Source organism: Hakea prostrata, chromosome 3, assembly GCF_041222555.1.
Source record: "Hakea prostrata isolate BN-2017 chromosome 3, UWA_Hpros_2, whole genome shotgun sequence".
In the NCBI taxonomy this organism is placed as follows: domain Eukaryota; kingdom Viridiplantae; phylum Streptophyta; class Magnoliopsida; order Proteales; family Proteaceae; genus Hakea; species Hakea prostrata.
Window position 1 is genome coordinate 64955428 of NC_142602.1, and position 20684 is coordinate 64976111.

The following is a 20684-nucleotide window of genomic DNA, read 5'->3' on the forward strand; positions in this document are numbered from 1 at the left end:
ATCTAGATAAGAAGATTCATGGAAGAACTTAGGGACAAACAAGAAAAGATTCTCTTGTATTGTGATAGTCAGAGTGCCTTGCACGTTGCAAGGAATCCAGCTTTTCATTCCAAGACAAAACACATAGAAATACAATATCATTTTGCTCGTGAAGTGGTGGAACATGGAAGGGTGGATATACAGAAAATCCACACGAAAGAGAACCTAGTAAATGCATTGACAAAGGCAATCAACACTAGCAAGTTCATTTTGTGCAAATCCTTGTATAGCTTGACAGAGACGTAGACAGCATGGTGTTGGCAAGATAGAAAATGGTGTAGAGATTGATTGGTTCTCAATCTAATATCCAAGTGGGAGATTGTTGAAAAAGGATTTTAGTCCCACATCGGAAGATGTGGGAGAAGTTGGGATGGGGAGAGGCTATAAAATGATGCCTCCTTCTCCACATGTAATTAATCTCAAAATTCTTCATTCTTGTATAATTCTTTCTCTATAGTGGAGTTTGCTCTCTTACCCGTGATTCTCCCCACTAGGGTTTCCAATGTAAATTCTTGTGTTCTCCTTTTATGCAATTTTTCTTTTATTTGTTGATTGCTCTATTCGGTGGGTTTTCATAACCGACAAAAGTAGTGGAGAGAGAAAAGAGGAATAGAGGAGAACGTGGAGAAGAGAGAGAAAGGAAAGAGGAGAGAGAAAGGAGGAGAGAGAATAATAATAAAAAGAGAGGGGAAACCCCCTGTTGGCTCTCACGTATTTGGAATAGCCGAAAATTGTTCTGAATATAGGAGGGAGAACGGATTTTTAACTGAGCCAGAATCAAGACACACATGGAATAGGAACAGGTAAATGATATCGACCAACCCATGTATGTTATAAGTAGGTGATTTCATTTAGTAGACATGTAGCATTCACATGTTAATATAGAATTGATTTTATTTACTCACATAATTTATGAAAATGCATGATGAATTGCCTTGTGAATGGAATAGAAATGCATGGGATCGGATGACAGTTTAATGACTTGATTGAATTGCTTGAATTGAAATGTCAATAGTATTCTTGAGATGTTGAATTATAAATTTGAAATGATGTTTATGCTTGATAAATGTAGAATTTTCATGCTTTCATATTTAAATGATTGGATTGTATGAATTGTGTCTAGTTTTATTCAGATGAGACTAAATGATTATTGAAATGAAAAACGTACATTGAAATAGACAGAGCATGGTAATGCAATACTGAAATTGAATATAAAAAAGAGTAAAAGAAAAAGAAATAAAATGTTAATGGCTTCTGTAAGTCCTTGTACTTAACGTACCCAAATGGGATGGCATGAAGCGGCTTCTGTAAGTCCTGGTACTTAGTGTACCCAAATGGGAGGGCATGAAGCAAGACTGAAAAGTGGAAAGATATACTAGACTGATGATGGCCTTCTGTAGAGAACACATGGCCTTGTGCCAAAAAACTAAAAGAGAATCTCTTGATGAGAACCTCTAAAACTGAGACTGATGCCACTCGTGTGGTTTATACTGATGGTGCTCTCTCGTAGCACTTAGGTCTGGTTTAATAATAAAAAAGGAAAAAGAAAAATGAAAAGAAATTGGAATGCCTAATGTTATATGACAGTGATGTGATGATTCATGCATGATGAACTATCTAACTTACTTACATGGTTGTCTATATTGCTTACTGGGCCGCAAAGCTCACTATTGTAAATTTTGACAGATCCTCAGATACGTGATAAGGGCAAGGGTGCTACCACCTGACAATGCCTTTAAAGTGAAAAATTGAAACTTTTTTTTTTTTTTTTTTGCAATTAATGTTTGTTTAACTGGACAGTAGATGTATATATATTTCTTTGAAACTATTTACTTAACTAAATATTGTTGAAAGGTCAAATGTAAACATAAAAGGATTTTAAACTGTGTACATATATTTATGAGTCAAACTGTCAAATAGGTTGTCTGTTTTTGCCCTTGAAAATGTTTAGTTTAACATTTTATTTTAATAGTTATAAACAAGTGATAAAGAGAAGAACTATCACATGCCCTAGTTGAATGTCCATAATGTAAGCCCCACCAAGCTTGTGAAAACTAGGGTTATGACAGTTATACCCTAAAGCAGTTTAATGATTGGGCTATGGACTGAAGGCAAAAACCAAATGGTTTTGGCTTGGTTCGAGCCAATTCATGTGTAGCTCTTTAGCCTGAACCATTACCTGGACTGAATCGTATTAAATTTTCAACCCGTTGTAACCAATTATTCCCTAATTTATATCTATATTTTTAGGGCAGCGCTTCTTTGGAATGCGCTTAAATCAATCTTTTTGGGTTTTCTTTCTTTTCTTGTTATAGATTGGGATACTTCAAATGGAACATGTATATATTTGGTTGTTTCCCTTTGGGGAGTTTTATGAATGATAAGAACTTCTATGTTTCAAATACATTTTTCTAATGGGTTAATCATGGTCTCAAAACCTCCTCAACCAGAACCCAAACCTCACTAAACTGAAACTGTACTTGGACTTGGTATTTTTATTCAACCCAAAACCATTAAGCTCAAACCAAGCTGTTAGACAAGTAAGCTTTTGCCGATTGAATTAAAATTATTAGAAGTAACTAAGGCTCTTTTTTATATCAATTCTCATTCCCTATTATGCCTATTTAATAGAAATAAGTACAAAAACTCATTATTGGTCAAGAATAAATAATGATTTGGTGAATTTTGTCAAAAAAATATTAAAAAATGAAAAAAAGTTTGATATGTCAAAATAAAAAATTGTTAAAAAATAATAGTGAGCAAATGAGAAAAGAGAAAAATAATATGGATTTTATAAAATAGTATATATTAACAATTTTACCCTCATCTTAACTATAAAATTTTAAATAAACATTTGCATAAATGAAGAGAATAAATTCTCACCATAATCAATAATAGACAAAAAGCCTATTATAAATTTTAGAGGATTTTCTATTATTTTAAATAAAAACAAAACTGATAAATAGATGCCAAACAATTTAAAATAATGAAATTTTTTCATAATTGAAAAAAAAAAAAGCCTAAATCTTATACACATTGAGCATTCATTGGAAGATCAATCATTAACCTGATTCCTAAGAGCACCAATCAAATTTTGAGCAATTCCACAAAAAAAACCATTTTCAAAACTTCAAAACTTTCAAACCAGGCATCCCAAGATTTCTTAAAAAATATGCCCCCCCAACCCCCAACACCCCAAAAAAAAAAAAAAAAAATCATCTTCTCCATTCATGCAGAAATGACAATTTTAGGGGATCCAGAGGTCCCCCCTCCGAATATTTTCTTTTACTTTTACAGTATTAACAAGCATTATTTACATGACATAAATGTATGCCTCAATTGAGGTAAAAACTGCATTTCACATCTATAGATATCCATCTGTTCTGTACTTTATACAATCACAAGATTGCTTACAAGAATCAACTCAGCTGGAAAATTTTCCACAGAAGAATGCCGCACTTGCTAAGTTTACAAAATCTTATCCATCCAAAGGATGTCGAACACAAAGAAAAGGATCTATCAGCCACTTGCTAAATCAGCTTCACTGTCTTCACTATCATCACTGCATTGCCAGACCAAGATGAGTTAAGCAACAAAATCATAATAGACACATGCAAAGACAACATTAGAAGCAGAGACTTGAAACTTCTGCAAACCACCCACTAATGCCTACATTTAAATGGGGGTATAGGGTTTGTTGGATTTGTGGGGAAAACACATCTTGGCACAAAATCTGATTCTTTTTACCAAGTCATATTTGGAATCCGGAAGAATGGTGGTTGCTAAATTGAATAATAAGCCTTAAACCTGTAACACCTCAAATGCCACCTAATCCACATTCACCACTTATACTTTTCCAAGTCAAAACCACTTAGCAACCAGTCTGTCAACGCATCAATAATTAGAATAGTAACAGTAGAAGCAAGAATATAATTGGCAAACATCTCAATAAGGCACATAGGTAAAACAATCTGAGTAAGACCAGAAAATGAAGGAAACAGAGGAAGGACCTCTAAGTGTTAAAGAGTTTTTTGGCAAGACTTTTCCATCAAATTCCTTCCTTCTCTGGGGTTTTTTGGTGGTTCTGCTTTGAGAGAGAAAAAAAGGGGGGGGGGGGGGGGAGAGAATTATGGTGTCAGACTTTGAATCTCTCTCTCTCTCTCTCTCTCTCTCTCTCTCTCTTTTGGGGAGGTTGCTGTGCGGCATTTTTTTTTGGTTTTGGGTGGTTTGTTTGGTAAGAGAACGATTAGTTTGGGTAAGACATAATGGTTAAGGCCTTGTATCAAGTATGTTAATGAAAAAAGCTGATTGGAAGGCATATACATGTAACAAACCCCATTTTCTTAGGCAAGGCTGAGTGACCTCATTGTCATGTAGTGTAGGTAAGTGATAGGACTCAAATTTGGGTCAATCCTGATAATCAGAGAGGGTTTTCAAACTCACAAGGTTTCAGGGTTTCAGTTTCAGAAGATTACAGGGAAATTAAGAAACAGGGTTCTAATGGTCAGATTAACATGACACTTGGATCAAACTAAGGGATGATGTTTATAGTTTAGGACAGTTAGATTAGTGTAGATTTAAGTTTGAAATATAGGTTTCCTTGGGAGTCAAAAATTTAAGAAAGGAGGTTTTCGTTTTACTCCCAACCTACAATGAAGGAATAGCCTGCAACTATTGACTGAATTTTTTATTTAATAAAATTTTTTTTTGGGGAGGGGGGGGGGGGTTTGTGTGCGTGTATTTGGTTGTTTCCTTCAAATCTAGAAACAAGAGATCTGGGAGAAAGAAAGGGGTGGGATAAGTTGCACCTGCTACTAATCTCACTGTTGACCTTGATCTTCAGTGGAGTAGCCTATAGGCTTGGTGGAACTGTGTCCAGAATCAAAGCAGGACTCTTGGACTTCAAACACCAAGATCCAAAACCGCCATGGACTCACAGCACCAAGGATCCGAGTTACTTAGATTTTAACCACCAAGGATCCGAGTTACTTAGATTTTAACCACCAAGGATCTCAGTTACTTGAACTTTGACCACCAAGAAACCCTATTCTAGACTTGAAAAACACAAGATCATAAACTCAAAAAAAGGAACACCAGCAGCTTACCAGTAGAATTATCTTGAACTGAAAGTAATCTATTCTTCCGACTGTAGGGGGTATAAATATGGCCTCAAGGCCAAATACAACTTCTAAATAAATTAGGGATACAACATCCTAATTTTGAAAGGAAAAAAAATATCCTCCCATCTTGGAGGCATTTGCATTCTAACAGTCCTAATATAAGCCAAATGAAAACGTAAACAGACTCCCTCGTCCTGAACTTGAATTGTACCAGAAATCAATTAAAAACTTGAAAAATGAGCAAAATAAAACCGAGGGATTTCTGCACTGAACTCATATACCCATGTTTTAGGTCCATTAAGTTGGCTGATTGTAGTGGAAACCCATGGAATGAAGTATCAATGCCAATGTAATCCAACCCTGAGCCTATTCATGACACAAAGAACCCAATTTGTTGCTGGATCTGCATCAGGGGGTGAAGTAGGACCCCATGCCCATCCCAAGAAGGTCCTGAAGGTCCGAAAGAAGGCCTAGGCTTGCTGCCCAGCAGCATAGGAGTTCAATCCGACAGCAGGGTAATTTTGTAAATTTGGGCAGTCACAACCAAGCCCAAAAGGTCTTTCTAGAATTTGTTTTTGAGTTTGAGTTCTAGGAGTGCTATAAATACACAGCCTAAAGCTTGTACCAAATCAGTTTTGATGAATAAAATTATTGAAGAGGAGTGGCAGCAAGAGGGCAAGGATTGAGTAGGGTATTAGGATATCTCAAATGAGGATTTCCTGCGGCAGCTTGTTCTTTGCATTCTTCCAATCAATCTTCATCCACAAGTCCTTCATCTGTTACACCATCATTCCCCAAGCCTTCCTTCCTCTCACCCCTTCATCGCACCTATTTAGATTCCCCTCAATACTATTTAGCCCTACCTTTCTTCCTACTTCCAACCCCCCCCCCCCAAAAAAAAAAAACACACAAACAAAAACAAAAAACAAAAAACAAAAAAAAGAAGAGAAAAAAACCTAAAATACGTACTCATCATTTACCACAACAGAATCCCCTCCCCTTCTAGAATTACCATCCCTCCCCTGCATCTAGCAATCAATCCCAACCCAAACCCAAATTTCCAAAACCCTAGAACCTCGAGAATTCAAATCCAAAGCTCAAAATGGAAAGTCCAGATTCATATTCCACCAACCCTAAGCCTATAAACCCTAGCCGAGCCTAGTATCCTTCTCCTACAAACCCTGAAACCTCCTAAACAGCCTATAGTCCCCTTGCTGTAAGGTTTGTAAACCCAAATTTTGCCTCATATTCATCAAGGACTCTTGGTTATCGGCCCTCATCCTACTGATGCTTGATTTGGGAGCAGTAATTGTAATTAGATTGGCCTAGAGGATCCTGATTAACTACACCCAAGTAGTCATGGGATTGAATGAGGATTAGGTTGTACATGAAGGATGTAAGGCTACATATTATGACACATCCACCAGAACCCACAATGGTGGGAGACTCGTAGACTAGGTGTGCTCTTTCTAGAGAATCCTGATTTAACTTACTGCAGGATTAATAGGAAATTCAGCCAATGAAACAAAATTGATCCATTGGGATTGGATAATACAATCCTTGAACAAGCAGGGCAGCAGTACACTAGGATCCTATAAATAGGAGCAAATCGAATTATTTTTGAACATCACTGTAGGCCATGTTTTGAGGGTTAAGGAGTCTATTCAAGATGTGCTTTTAGGGTTAGGAGTTAAGACTAATATGGGTAGGACAGTTTTGAATTTCATCCTGAATGGAAGACTACTAAGAATGGGGGTCAGTTGAGGGAATTTAGGAGTCTCAGCCAGTGGCCTTTTAGGGAAGGGTTCAGATGAGGCTAAAGTTTTACAGGAATGGGGGGAAAATATAAAGGCAGAGTTCCCTGAAGGGAGGACTTAAATTGGTAGTGTTCAAATCATGAAATTTGCAGTTGCAGGATTTATGGAAATTTAACCTAAATCTGAAACTAGCAGTTAGAGAAGTAGGGTAAACAAAAGGTCCAAGTCCTAGGTCCATGACCTGCTTGGTGAACTGATAGAACGCTGCTTAACAGCTCTTGGTGAAGGTGGTTGACTCTTGACCCTAAGTCCCAGATTTATTTGGCTGTCAATGTCTCAATGGAGAGGCTGTTCGGCAGACACAAGGAGGAAGCACAGGGTTCCTGCTGAACTTCTAATCCCAAATAAATTTTCTATTTTTTATTTTTTTTCTATCCACTTTATTCTTCCCTCAAGGGGTATTTATAAAGTGGCTAATAACCATACAATAGAGTACTTTTTGGACTGAATAGAAATAAAGGCGTCTGAAAATAACTCTCAGATAATATCCTACTTGATCCTAACTACCAACCACCCTTTTTCAAGGTATTCTCAAACAAATGATAATCACCAGTCTACCTTTTCTAGAGGACTTAAAAACATAACATAACACTAGCTCCCATGCAAGGACCTCTATTCTACACAAATTAAATGGAAAAGACTCTACCACCCTCATTCAAATTGGACCAATTAATGGATTGTGAAATTTAGTACTCAACCGAGTCAACTCATTAACCCATGTTTGAGGTCCATTAAGTTGGCCAATTACAAGGGGAACCAAACAAATAAAAGGCCCAACCCATATCCCTATCAACAATAGGTTTCTTTTCAAGAAAAAAGGCATTCTTTGGTGCGGATCTGCATCATGGGAATGCTGTAATATCCAAGCTCTTTTTACTTTTTAGAAGTGCTGATGGTGGCACACATTAAGGTAAAAATTACTAAACTAATTTGAAATATGTGTATCAGATGTTGGTTCGCTTAGGTTGGCAAATGATTTCAACAAGGCTCGAATAGATATTCAGCCCTATTGCTAAATAAAATGGATCTTCGGTAGCTTAGCATACAGTAGAAAAGCTATGGAGTCATCAAAGAAAAGATGGGTTAGATGCATGTCCAAAAGAAAGAGAGACAGAAGTCCAATACCTGTGTTCAGGAAGTTTTGATAGGCGCCTAGCTTCCAAGCCAGTGAAATATTTTTGGGCGGTTTGTATATTTTCCAGACCTGAGGATGCCATTAATTTTAGTCCATTTCCTTCTTATCCAACCAATTTGCCTCAATTGGTATGAAGAAACAATCAACAAAGGGAAAGACCAAATTGCAAGTAACAATCAAGGAATAGATGACCAACAACATAGAAAGAAAGGGAACAAATAAGTACCTTTTGTCAACTGAAATACATGAAGAATACATCGTTCAGCAGCAAGACGTACAGGTGTACTTCCATCCTTCAGACATTCAGAAAGTGCAGGGCCCAAATGCGTAAGATTGGCTGCAATAATTGATGGGTTTGCCTGCCATAAAATGTGGTTCTCAAGATTCCAGTAGGACAACCAGAAAACAATGTACCAGAAGATTCAAGAACATGAATTCCAAACAGCCGTCAGATATTGTGAATACCTTTGCAAAAGCTTTGAGGCCAGATAATGCTCTTCTTCTCACTTCACTAGAATCATCTTGCAAGGCAGTGACTATACAAGGAAAAAGTTCCAACTGTGTGTTAGAAGAATCATTTTTAGCTTGATGAAGTAAAAGCCGCCCCAATGCCTTTGTTGCAGTCTCACGAACAGGGAACTGTTAGAAATAGGACAAGAGTCAGGTGGCAAATTGTAGAACCATGCGATGCATTCCAACAGAATTATCATACCTTGTCATCTTTCAAGGCAGATTTCAGACAGTCTTGGACTGATGTGAATATTGGAGACGAGCTAATTGCGGATGGGTTGTGCCTAAGTACAGAAGAGGCTGTAAGGACTGAACCATGCCTAGCATACCATATTGGAGATGAAGCAGAGGATACTACTGTCTTCAACAAGTCTAACAGCTCACCATCCTCCATGTGCTGTCAGAAGAGTGTAGAAGTTATCAGGATAGAAGAAAAAGTAATGAGTGCACTCATATAAGAAGGCAACAAACTGAGTATATTGTGGAAAGGACCTCAAAAATTTAACAGCAAATCTGTATACAGAAAACCAGATACATCAGAGAATCACAGATAGAACCAAGAACAGGAGACAAGAAGAAGAAAGAAACAAATCCCTAAAGCAACAAACTAGGACAAAAAAGCTTACAAGATGGAAATAAATAAAAATAGTAGCATTTACAAGTAATATGCAACTAATTCAATAGAGTAGATGTAGCCAGAAATCCTTTACTTCTAATATTCAAGCCACACTTGAATTTTACATGGACACCAGGTTTTAGTTCACACTGCTATGTATTCTGGAGAATCACAAAAATAAGTATATAAAAAAAAAAAAAAAAAATCTTACAGAAAATCTTTCACCTTAAAAGAACACCTTCAGTAAAATATCATCAATCCTTTGAAGTGAAAGATTAAGGTATCTACAAAGATAGATATCGGAAATATATACCCCTCTTTATTTTTTTCCAAAAAGAAACTCGTCCCAACCCTACCCCTCTCTCACTCTTCTTCCCCCTCTTTATCTCTGTCATAGTATTTCACCAACTCTAAACCTTGACAAAGCAGTTGATTGCAGGTTAAAAAGAACTTCAAAGCCCAGCTCTCTGCAATCATAACAACAGACATGAGATTCCCTTTCTATCCCTATTGATCTGAATTTTTCTCTCTTATTGGTTTTACATGGGTACCTTCTCTATAAATAGAGTGATTATGGAAGATGACCCTTCTCAAATGACTTACATTTGGCACATTCTTTTTAATTCCTAAATATGACCCTTTTCTTGATCGATTTCTCACCCTAACTCCCATCTCTCTTTGTTACCAATAATCAGTTGGGCTTTAATTGCCTGTCAAATTGATCATTGTTGTGTCAGCCAGCCTGAGCATATTTCTTTTCAAATTTGTGTTTGCATTCTATGCATGGCGGGAGATCTCGCGAGATATCTTGCTTTTTCAAAGAAGCGAGAAGAGAAGGAGATTGAGAGTAGAGAGTTAAGATATCTCGCCATATTTTGCCTTGGATCTCGCCATATCTCTCCAGAACTCTCAATGTTTGCCCTTTTTTTGTGGATTTCGGCTGGATTTTCACTCGCAACTACTCTTAGCACATCTACAATGTCGAAGAAAGATCAATCATTCTCTGATTGTCTTATGAATTTATGATTTAAAGACTTATATAGAACTTCTAATGGTTCTATAATTTTATTATTCTATTCATGAAACTTGAGATTGAGATACTCATATGGATGGAATTTTGATGACATTTAAATTATTTGATATATTTGATACACTTGCTTTTCATTTATATGCCTCAAAGGTTCTATATTACATGTTGTATAACCTTGCATTTCGTAATCCTACAACATTCCGGTTTCACACTGTGGTAGACTTAGAAATCATACTTAGGATTGTCTTCTGACAAATCCAAGGCCACCAATGTGTTCAAAAAGCCTTAATATGCTAAAAACCAAGTTTCAGCCCAATTGGGATCCTAAAACCCACCGAGATGACAACAAAAAATTGCATATTTCGACTGAGATCTTGGTTTTTCAAGCTTACGAGATCTCGCTCGAGAGCGAGATCGTCTACCATGATTCTATGTTCTTCTGATTAACCCCCACTAATATTTTAGTTTTTTTAATGTTTCAATATGACCAGATTTCTGATGCAAGTTCTCATGCTCCAGCCAAAATTGGTTATGATATTGTGATGCAGAAGCTCATGGTAATTGTTTTGTCTTTGATCAAGTTACACAGTTTATCTCAGTCTATTTCTGGCCCTGCTATATAATATTCTCCATCATTTAACTCATCATTATGTCTGCCCCAAGCCAGGCTTGCTGTTTTTTTCCTTCCTTCTTGAAAAAAGCATTAGGCAAAACCTAGCTAAAATGACCTCCTATGTTTGGTTGAAGTTTTAAGATAAGCTAAGAAGCTCATAAATCTCATTCTGGTGAGTGAATGTTTTCTTTTAATCTCTGTTCTCTATCCTTCCAGTCCTCAGTATTGAGTTGTTTCCTCCATCTGCCTGCCTGCTCTCTTGTTTATCAGCATAATTGTGCAAGCATGCAGTTAGGATACTTTGCCACAGGACAGATTGACCCAATCCCAACCTCACAAGATTCAGCTCCTTGTCAATTCTATTACTGTCTGGTGCTCTTGCCGCTTTTTCGTACACAGACAATCATAGTAAGCAAAGGCTGGCATAACCTAGGCTTCATGGTTTCTGGAAACACCAACACCCCCTTCAACCCCCCCTTGCTCAAACTCCTACATTTTCATGGATAATGTGAGCTGGTAGTGGCTCTGAAAAGCTGCATACATAGCTCCGACCAAGCAGGTTCATGACTGGTCTAATGAATAAATCTAAAGCAGGAATACATACCTATGTGGTATGGAAATAAGACAGGGTTGCACTTTCTGTAGCTAAAGGGTAACCAATATATTCTGCATCCGGTTTAGTTAAATGTGTTGACTCCACTGCTTTCTGTCTATCATCAACCATATTAGGGAGCTCATGCAGGTCTTTGGAGAGGGTGGCTTTCTAGATGTATAGTACACTGTTAGGATAGGGAGTTACTGAACGTTTTTTAATTTTAGTGGCTTCTGTATTATTTTTGTTTCAGAATCATAAAAGCTTCTGCAAGGAATACAGCTTTGCCGTCCAATCACTCATCTTCATTATCTTTTTCTTGTAACTTAGCGTTGGGGTATACATCAATTGGGATTAGACTAATCACTTCAGGTTATAATTGCTGCCAACTTAACACCACTGAAACCCAACCAGCTAATACTGATCCTAATCTCATAGACTTACTGGTAAGCATGGTCAAGCAACACACACTCACAACTCAGTATGTCTCTGTGACAAACACACATGTTCTTCTCCACAAATGCAAATTCACTACAACACAAATGGAGCAGCCTACCTTCAGCAAAGACTTGGGAGAGTTTGTTTGATCCATGTCCTGATTCAGGACTCAGGAGCGGCTACTTACTTCAGCCAGTCCAACAAAAATTTAACCCAGAGCAGCCAATTCAATTACTGAACCAATTCCTTACAGGATCTTATACAGGCACTATTGAACTGGTAATAAATGCAGTTTTAATCAATAGAATACAAATTAGGGTAGCCTCTTGCCATGTTTATACCTCAGATATTGTGCCCAATACTCTAGCAGCTAAGCTCCGTGCTGGATCATCATCAAGATGAATCAAATCCTTAAGAAGTACATACACCCGAGATCTAACAGGAGTAGAAACACTCTTTCCAGCATGCTTTAACACACCCTTAAGTGCAGTCAACACAGCCTCCCTTACCCCACCATCTGAAGCCTGAACATGATGCAAATTTGTCAAAATACTTTCGGTTTTCAGAATTCATTATAAATGAGTATCTTAGACACATGCATCACCTGCAATGTTGACAGGAGGTCACTAACTAGAGGGTCAACACGAGTACTGAGGGCACTAAGCTTTCCAAGCGCAAGGGCAGAGCTTGAACGAACTATCCTGCATAGACACAAGTAAAAAAAATAAAAAATAATAATAATAAAAAAAGAGCAGAAAACACATATGCTAGGTGAAAACATGTTCTATCTATCTAGACAAAAACCACACACTTATATAGAAACATTTGAAGTGAAGAAAACTACGCATCAGACAATAATTAGAAATATCCAATCAAATAGATTCTTCCTAGACAAAACCAAGAAGATGAATAAAGGTGTGTCAGGGAAGGCAATAGATACGGTGAGCCTGTAATGCCATTCCATTTATCTCTGAGGAGATTTATGGGATCTTTACTGTTTGACGATAGTGTTGGGCAAGGTTTAAAGTATTCTTCCATATCTACTGGCAAACATCATCTCTTTAAGGTCCCGATATGTTACCTAAACGAGAGTGTTTTAAGTAGTTGTAAGAAACCTCAACCTGTATATATAATCAATTGAATGCCCTTGTCACCTTGTACTTAATGCTCCTTTTCATAGTCAGGTATTTATGCATTGATAGAATTAGGAAAAATAGGAAAAGAAAAATTCTCATCAATTACGGATTTGGGGATTCTGATAAGAGTTTTCAGAGTTTAGAGATTGAAGGTGATATAAAGGATCATAGTTCATGAAGAATTAAAGTAGGATGGATGACATGGAGAGATAAGTAGATGAACAAGCTGATGTTTAGCAAGCATTATGCTAGAAATGCATGTAAGAAGAGGGCAGGTTCACTAAACAAATTAGTGGACCAATCCATCGGTTCAACAAGCTTGGGTATGGGCAAGCCTTCTTGGGCTTGGAGTTACCTCGTGTCTCAAACCCTGAACATGGGGGACAAACTATTTTATCAATTATTTCAAGTCTATTAAGTGGAGGCATAATAGTCCCTTAATAGTCCCTTTGTCAAAACCTGTAAAGCCTCCCTAGAAGAAGCACTGGAGTCGTTTCATAAGATGCTGTCACAGATAAAAACAGCAGTGCAGAACACTTGGTCAATTAAGAAGAATCAAATGGAACGCATAGAAGACTTAGATGACCTGAGTAATCTTTATTCACTTTCAGAAATTATGAATCCTAGTTTATATTTCTCAATTCCTAATTCTAGATCATTGTAGAGGCTTTTCATTTATTATTCCTTCTTTCGGATGAATATGCGCGTGCGTGCAGTCGGGGGGTGGGGGTGGAATGGTGGATAAAACAAAGATTTGATGCTCTCCTATGAATTGGCAAGTATCTTCCCAGTCTTCCTAAAAGCATATTGTTCCAATCTGGTAGGAATTGAACATGTGATAAATAAAATGCCTAGAAGCCTTGCATATCACTGTTACGCTAATCATGATGATCAAAAAAGAAAATTTAAACAAACCTTGCATTATCTTGTAGGCACTTGATAAATGTTGTTTGAAGCTGTGGAAGAAAAGGCTTCAACGCTATTCCACCCTTGGTTATCATGATGCACAAAGTTGATAAAATGGCACTCTTGACCTGCCAAGGGAACCGATCACCAATTATCCGAATCAGAGGCCTGTGAAGAAAGCAGAGTTAATCAGTAACCATGTAAACATACTCAAAAACAGTGGTACCAGATACCATGTAGCATAGCAAACTAGTAATCTGTGGGTGGCTCATATATACACACACACACAAACTCACATTGTTATAAAAGCAAGAACTCAAGAAAGATGGGCTACAATTTTACTTCCTAAAATACCCTAAAATATTTTTTCTAATTCCCTTATGTACCCTGTGACTCTTACACTTCTCAATCAACTTTAATATACTTTTTGCCCTTTATAACTCTCTATTGATTTCCCTATGAACTCAAAGAACATAACAACATTTTTACTACATAAATACTTATTTTTACTAGTTCCCTTATATGCCTTTAGAACTTATACTTTGTAGTAATCTTTGATATACTCTTTTAATATTTGTTACTCTCTATTCACTTCTCTTTACTGCATTGTACCTAGACAAATACTTATTACAATAATTGCATTTACTACAATTACAAATAAAATTTATTAAAATAATTACATAGTAGAGTAATTACAGCATCTTATTTGTAGGTTCAATAATTAAGATACAACTAATGACTAATGTAAATCACTTCAATTAGAAAAATGTGAATTTTTTCAAGTTTGGTCTGGACAATATGCAATGTAAACATGAATTATATAATTCATTTAAGATTCATATTTGATCATACACCAAACATGCATTTGCACGTGCAACCTTACTACTACATATTTTCCCAGGTTAGTATTAATAATCAATAATTAAAACCTGCAGGAGGAGAAAAGTAGGGAATACACAGAGGGAAAAAGGGAGTTCTGGAAAAAGAAAAAAAAAGTGGGGGGGGGGGGGGGTGGTTTGGGCTGAAAGAATACTCCCAAAAGTCCAAGAGAAAGGTCAGCGGAGTAACAAGAGGGAAACATTAAATCCCAGGTAGCAATAATGTGACTCTTGCTTGGGGGACAATAAAAGGCCTACGGTGGGACAAAACTGAGTTTGAAGCTGACATCATTAAAGATAGGCCTCCAAATTTGATCAAAGGAGCCAGATGTGGTAGGCCATCTTCTAAGATTAAGCTCCAGCCAAACATGGGTGATGGTAGGCCTAAACACCAACTCTCCAATAGAGCCACAGGTTGACAAACCTGAGTAGCATGACAACACCCACTGCCATTCACAGTCAAAGGGAAGGGAGCTGCTACTATGGGGCTGAATGGAGGCTAAGACTCTATGCCAAATTGCGATGGCAAATTAGCAGCTGAAAAAATAGATGGTGGATGTCTTCAACATGGTTCTAACACAGTGTGCATGAAGGGGAAAGTCAGATGTGACAGTGAAGAAGTGATTATGTGGAGAGGAAAAGGTTCAAGGTACTCCAGGAAGCAAAATAGTGGCTGAGAATATTGCCTCTAACCAAATAAAGTTGTCCCTAGGGGGCAGACTGGCAGGCTAGGGTGGTCTGAAGAAATGCCAAGTAGAGGTAGTGTGGTGTTAATCATGGTTCAAGATCTCAATCACGAGGACCATTCCACCAACTCAAAAAAGAGAGTTGGCTTGACATCTCACTGAGTTGTTGGAATTCACCCAGCTCGAGGGATATAAGGGCTCATTTGAGGCTGTAATTTTCTGTCCAGCCTCTTTCAACCCTTTTTGAACATACTGGATGCCTCAGATTTAAAGAGGGAGGGGGGGGGGGAAGTTAAATGTGAGTTTCACTTTGGACCCCAAAAGGGAGACCACTACACTGAAGTGAAACCTTAAAATTGCCAATTATACACAATTTCACATCATATACTCATACATTAATGCTGACTTCAAAATTCAAACAAGTCTAATAAATTACACAAGTTCATAGTTCAAATTACAAAGTTTAAATGATAATCGAATCAAAGTTACAACTAGTGATTGAGACTTGAGACTATAAGCACATTGTCTCATCTTGCACATCACCTAGTCTTGCTTGCTGGGAAAAGAGAGATATCTTGGCAGATCTCAGAGTTCCCCGACCAGGTGCCAATTTTGGAGGGGAGACAAGTTATCTAGATGTCTATGTTTGGGAGGTGGGTAGAGCCGTAGAGGTAGAAGGGGGTTTCTGAAGTGTTTTTTTTTTTTTTTTTTTTTTTGGGGGGGGGGGGGGGGGCTAGCGGGTAGTGGACTAATAGCTCAATGAAATTAAAGTGGAAAAAGGGGCAGCCTTGGGGACTGCAAAAGAGTAGAATGGTCACACTCCAACCAGACTGGAAAGAATGCATAGAAGGTTGTAGGGGTCCAGCCAAGAGGAGATATAACAGCCATTGGCAATTACCAAAGAGGTGATCAAGAAGGCAAGAGGTTGGACAAGTACCAGTCAACTCCAAACCTAAAAGGGGTTGGAAGGTTGAGGAACTGTCGAGGAGTCCTGTTTAAGAAGATAAAAGTAAATCCAAATAGTGTCCTGCCAGTCTGTGGGAGATTCTTCAAATTAGCTTATGGCCTATGATGTTATAGTCACGACTACAATACATGCCTAGGCCACCTTCAGATTTGAGACTACAGATGGAGGACTAACAGATAGGATGAACAATTTGATGGTTCATTTGCCTTCCCATTGAAGGTTACCGAATATGGATTCCATAGCTTAATATGTACTTAGCATGGTGTAAATGCTGCACCAATAGATATATGACAAATGGAGATGGATTTGATCAGCATGAGCCTGTCAGCATAGGAAAGGAGCTTACATAAGATCTTATTTTAAAATTCAGAAAATGTGCTTCCAAGATGGATTTCAAAAGAGCCAGAATCAGGTTGGAATAAAACCCAAGATAAACATTCAAGGGAAACAGGATTATAAGAGTCACTGCTATAACCAAGTCCATGCAACATTTAACTTCAAAATCAAATAAATAACAAAATGGGGAAAGTTCTCATGGGTGGTCCACATAGGGCCCACACAGTCCACGCTTTTAGCCAAGTGTAAAAACAATATGGGAAGTACGATCACTGAAAGCATGGTTTGGATTAGGCACATACCAAATTTCCAAGTTCAGTTCAGTTCAGTCATATGCTCTCCATGCATTTGGCAAGCACCCTATCAGCCTTCCTTGGAGCATTATTTTTCCATTTAGGCAAGAACTTGACATTTGTAAAGCACAAGATGAGGACATCATCTCAGCTGAGCATGGGTTTAGAGTACACCATAAGAGGGAGTCACAAATATCAGCCATCTGCTGCTTCTGGTTTCTATTTATTTTGTTTCAAGTTCATAATATAACAGCTTTTTTATGTTGCAACTATTTCTATTCCTCCTGCTGTTGTGTCATAAATTGTAAATGCTCTATTCTCCCCACTTGTTTGCAAGAATTGTCTTCTCCCCCCCCCCCCCCCTTTCCTTTTTCTTTTGATTATAGATTTTCTTATGTAATATAACAATGATCGTAGAACCCAGTCTTAGTGGCCAACTCAGTGGTCCAAAAAGCACCAAGATCTCGGCAGGTACGGTTAATTTTTCCTGGGAACTCGTCTTGATGGATGGTAGGCTGTGAGTGATTCAGGGTTTAGGAGAAGTAGAAAAATACGTAGGGGGATTACGCAAATCTGGCACCAAAGAAGACCATTTTTCTTAGCAAACCACCTAAGGTTGATACAACTATATGAATTGGGCCTTCATCAGTCAGGCTCCCCTTGAAATCAGCTAACTTTATGGACCTTAAACAGCATACATAGAATATGGAGATCCTGATACTCAGTTTTTGTTTTATATAAAGCCTAGTCCTCATTAGAGTTGATAGACGTTTTCTAAGTCCTTATTAGTCAAAATATATTCAATTGATCCTTGAGAAAAGGTAGGCTACAGTATATGATTAGGTAGGAATTAGTTAAGAGATGTTCTAGGATTCCTCACTTTCATGCAATAGAGACCTCTTCTCTTACTGTTTCAGTTTCAAAGTCCCTAGAGGACTCTTTATACCGAGTACACTAATACCCTACATAGAAGAATTCAAACACTGGTATTTAGAAAACTTATTGAACTATAAGCTGTTGGAGCTGTAGCAGTGGGAGTAGGACTCAATGAATGCCAAATCTAGGACCTCAACACTGCTGCACAGTATATGATATGGCATCTCACAAGATATCTTGCTTTTTCTATTTAGCAAGATGAGATGATGTGCTTAGAACAAAGGGTATCAACTCTCGAGTCGTAAGACTCGTAACTTTGATGATTGGACTACCATTTTAACTATAGACGTGTAATGTATTGAACTTGTTTGAACAAGATACACACTGCTTTCATAAATCTGAGGGCATCACTGTGTTTTAGAAGGTCTTAAATAGCCTAGATAGGAAGTTTCAGCCCCAAATAATACCCCTTGAGTTGAGGGGAAAAATCAACAACTTAGCAAGATCTTGCCAAACTTGAATCAATTCCCTAACTTGGTATGACGGGATTGGCCTTAAGACTGAGTTCTTGATCCATGGGCCAGTGTTCTGTCAAGTTGATCAAGCAGGTATTCCCAGGAAAGTGTTCTAGGCAGGAAAGTAATCAGGTTTCGGACCTTCTTCTTCCCCTGTCAAATTTTACTTCCGCTTTCCAACCAAATTCTTGAGTCTCCCCTTACCACCCCCCACCCACAAAAAAAAAAAAAAAAAAAAAAAAAAAGAGAGAGAGAGAGAGAAGAAGAAGGAAAAACTCACCCCCAAATTGTTGTATTAATAACCTTGCCAAGAGTACCTTCTAGGCAGCCTTTGGGTACTTACCCTTGGGTAATTCTTGAAAAAAGAGACCTCCATTGAAAAATCACAGAAGGGTGGGAAATTAAAATTTACTTCTAAGATTTGCCTAAGCTAGCAAAGGGAATACCATACTTGAGTTGATCCATTGTTTTAAACCAGCAAAACCAGTTAAGTAAAAATACATATAACAAAAGCACTAAGATTATTTACTATTGTGCTTGTTCTTGCGGATGTAGCACTTTAATACACATCATGTTTGATAACTGCAAACTGTTCAGCCAAGGTCTACCTACCAATAGTCTGACCTGGCTGGTTGCAGATAGTTGTCAGGGGATCACCAAGGAAAGTATTGCTCGGTACAAGAACCCTAGTCTCAGCTGACACTTAAGAAGCATATAATTTAGTGAATAAGTATTGTACTGATTTTTTGGTCAAATAATTATTGTACTTCAATCAGCATTATTTGAGGTCATACTTGATGCAAGTAATGAAGTCCTAGATTGATACAAGTTCAGTTAGGAGTTAATACAGGATCTCAATTCAAAACCATGCCAATTTGTGGAAATTAGGACTAGGATTGTGAAATCTGAGATTTAAGTTTTCAGGGTTTACAGATGGATTCTAGAGCAGGGGTTTGGATAGAGTTCTAATGGGGAACAAAGGGTTGAACCATTCAAAAGTAGGGCAAAGTTGAAGGGCTAGAATGATAGATCTGATATTTGGGTCTTGTTGAGAGAAATTAAAGAAATCTAGATCTAGGATTTCGGGCGGTTGGATTGCAACCCGATTCAAATGGTTCTGTTAGGAGGATAGGAGGACAAGCTGGATTGGGCTGGGCAGAATCTCTGTTAGGACACCTTTGTGTATGTTCTCATAGAAGATAGTTCCAGGTCAACAGTGCCATCCTTGAAAAGGAAAATTAGGGGTTTATAATGGTTAGATGCAGCAGCAAGGTTGATCAGATATAGGCTATGATATGGGGGGGGGGGGTGCTGTGGGTTGAATTTGAATGAATTGGATACCTACGAATGGAGGTTCCTGTGAACAAAACTAGAGATGAGAAAAGAGAAGGGAGGGGGGCTGAATCCCGTGCAAGAGAGGTGACTTCCCAACTCAGAATCTTGGGTTGCTGATCAGCAATGAAGGTTGTCCATCAGTCGGAACAGAAATAAGGTCTTAAAACTAAGCAAAAATGGAGCTCCAGACTCCTATGCTCAAGTCTCATGCAAGGAGTCAACGAAAAGCTTAAATAGCAATCAACATTTCATCAACTCAGTCCGTGTATTCTTCTCACTTCTCAGTTGATGCGATACAAATATAAGGGGTGTAATCAACAAGAGGAAGGCAAACTAACTTGATTCCTTATTAATCCCAACTCCAATTATATTTGGAAAGGGGCCCATATCTTCTAGCCTACCATGTAATTGACCCCAAAAATCTAATTAAGACACGTGACTAAGTGGTCACATGACCCCTACTACATACTTAAACTAATTAAAAGAATTCAATTCATGTGACACCTTGGCACACATGTTTTAGGCCATATGGGAGGGCACATCACCAAGTGAATCTATGGAACAAAGGTCCCAACCCCTATATGACCCAACCCTAGGCTTACTCCCAACCCCAAATTGACTGTGCATCAGCATTAGCTGGTCTGCCCCTTTGCATACACTCCTCTTTTTCACACACTGAAATCTACCTCTCAACATTCCCACACTTCTCAGGTCTCCCAAATTGTATTTTATGGATAACACTGCATTTCTTTCTCTTTGCCAATGAAAAAGCCCCCCATGATGCAATCAGAACAATAAAATGCAAGTACCATAATAAATTAAGTTCAACGACGTATAACTGTACAA

At 37.9% G+C, this 20684-nt stretch overlaps 1 protein-coding gene across 2 annotated transcripts in view; it reads right to left on the bottom strand.

Annotated features, from left to right (window-relative positions):
* Nucleotides 1-3264: 3264 nt before the first annotated feature.
* The window catches only part of ILA (putative protein kinase regulator ILITHYIA), a 112731-nt gene continuing 95311 nt past the window's right edge, over nucleotides 3265-20684 (bottom strand). For both annotated transcript variants that reach the window (XM_089150711.1, XM_089150710.1), the window contains exons 55-62: nucleotides 13962-14120; nucleotides 12515-12611; nucleotides 12252-12434; nucleotides 8824-9018; nucleotides 8577-8750; nucleotides 8338-8470; nucleotides 8102-8180; nucleotides 3265-3601 (exon numbers count right to left, since the gene is read on the bottom strand). In XM_089150711.1, coding sequence (XP_089006837.1) covers nucleotides 3559-3601; nucleotides 8102-8180; nucleotides 8338-8470; nucleotides 8577-8750; nucleotides 8824-9018; nucleotides 12252-12434; nucleotides 12515-12611; nucleotides 13962-14120 — 1063 coding nt within the window. In that variant the 3' untranslated portion in view covers nucleotides 3265-3558. The remainder of the gene's footprint in view (nucleotides 3602-8101; nucleotides 8181-8337; nucleotides 8471-8576; nucleotides 8751-8823; nucleotides 9019-12251; nucleotides 12435-12514; nucleotides 12612-13961; nucleotides 14121-20684) is intronic.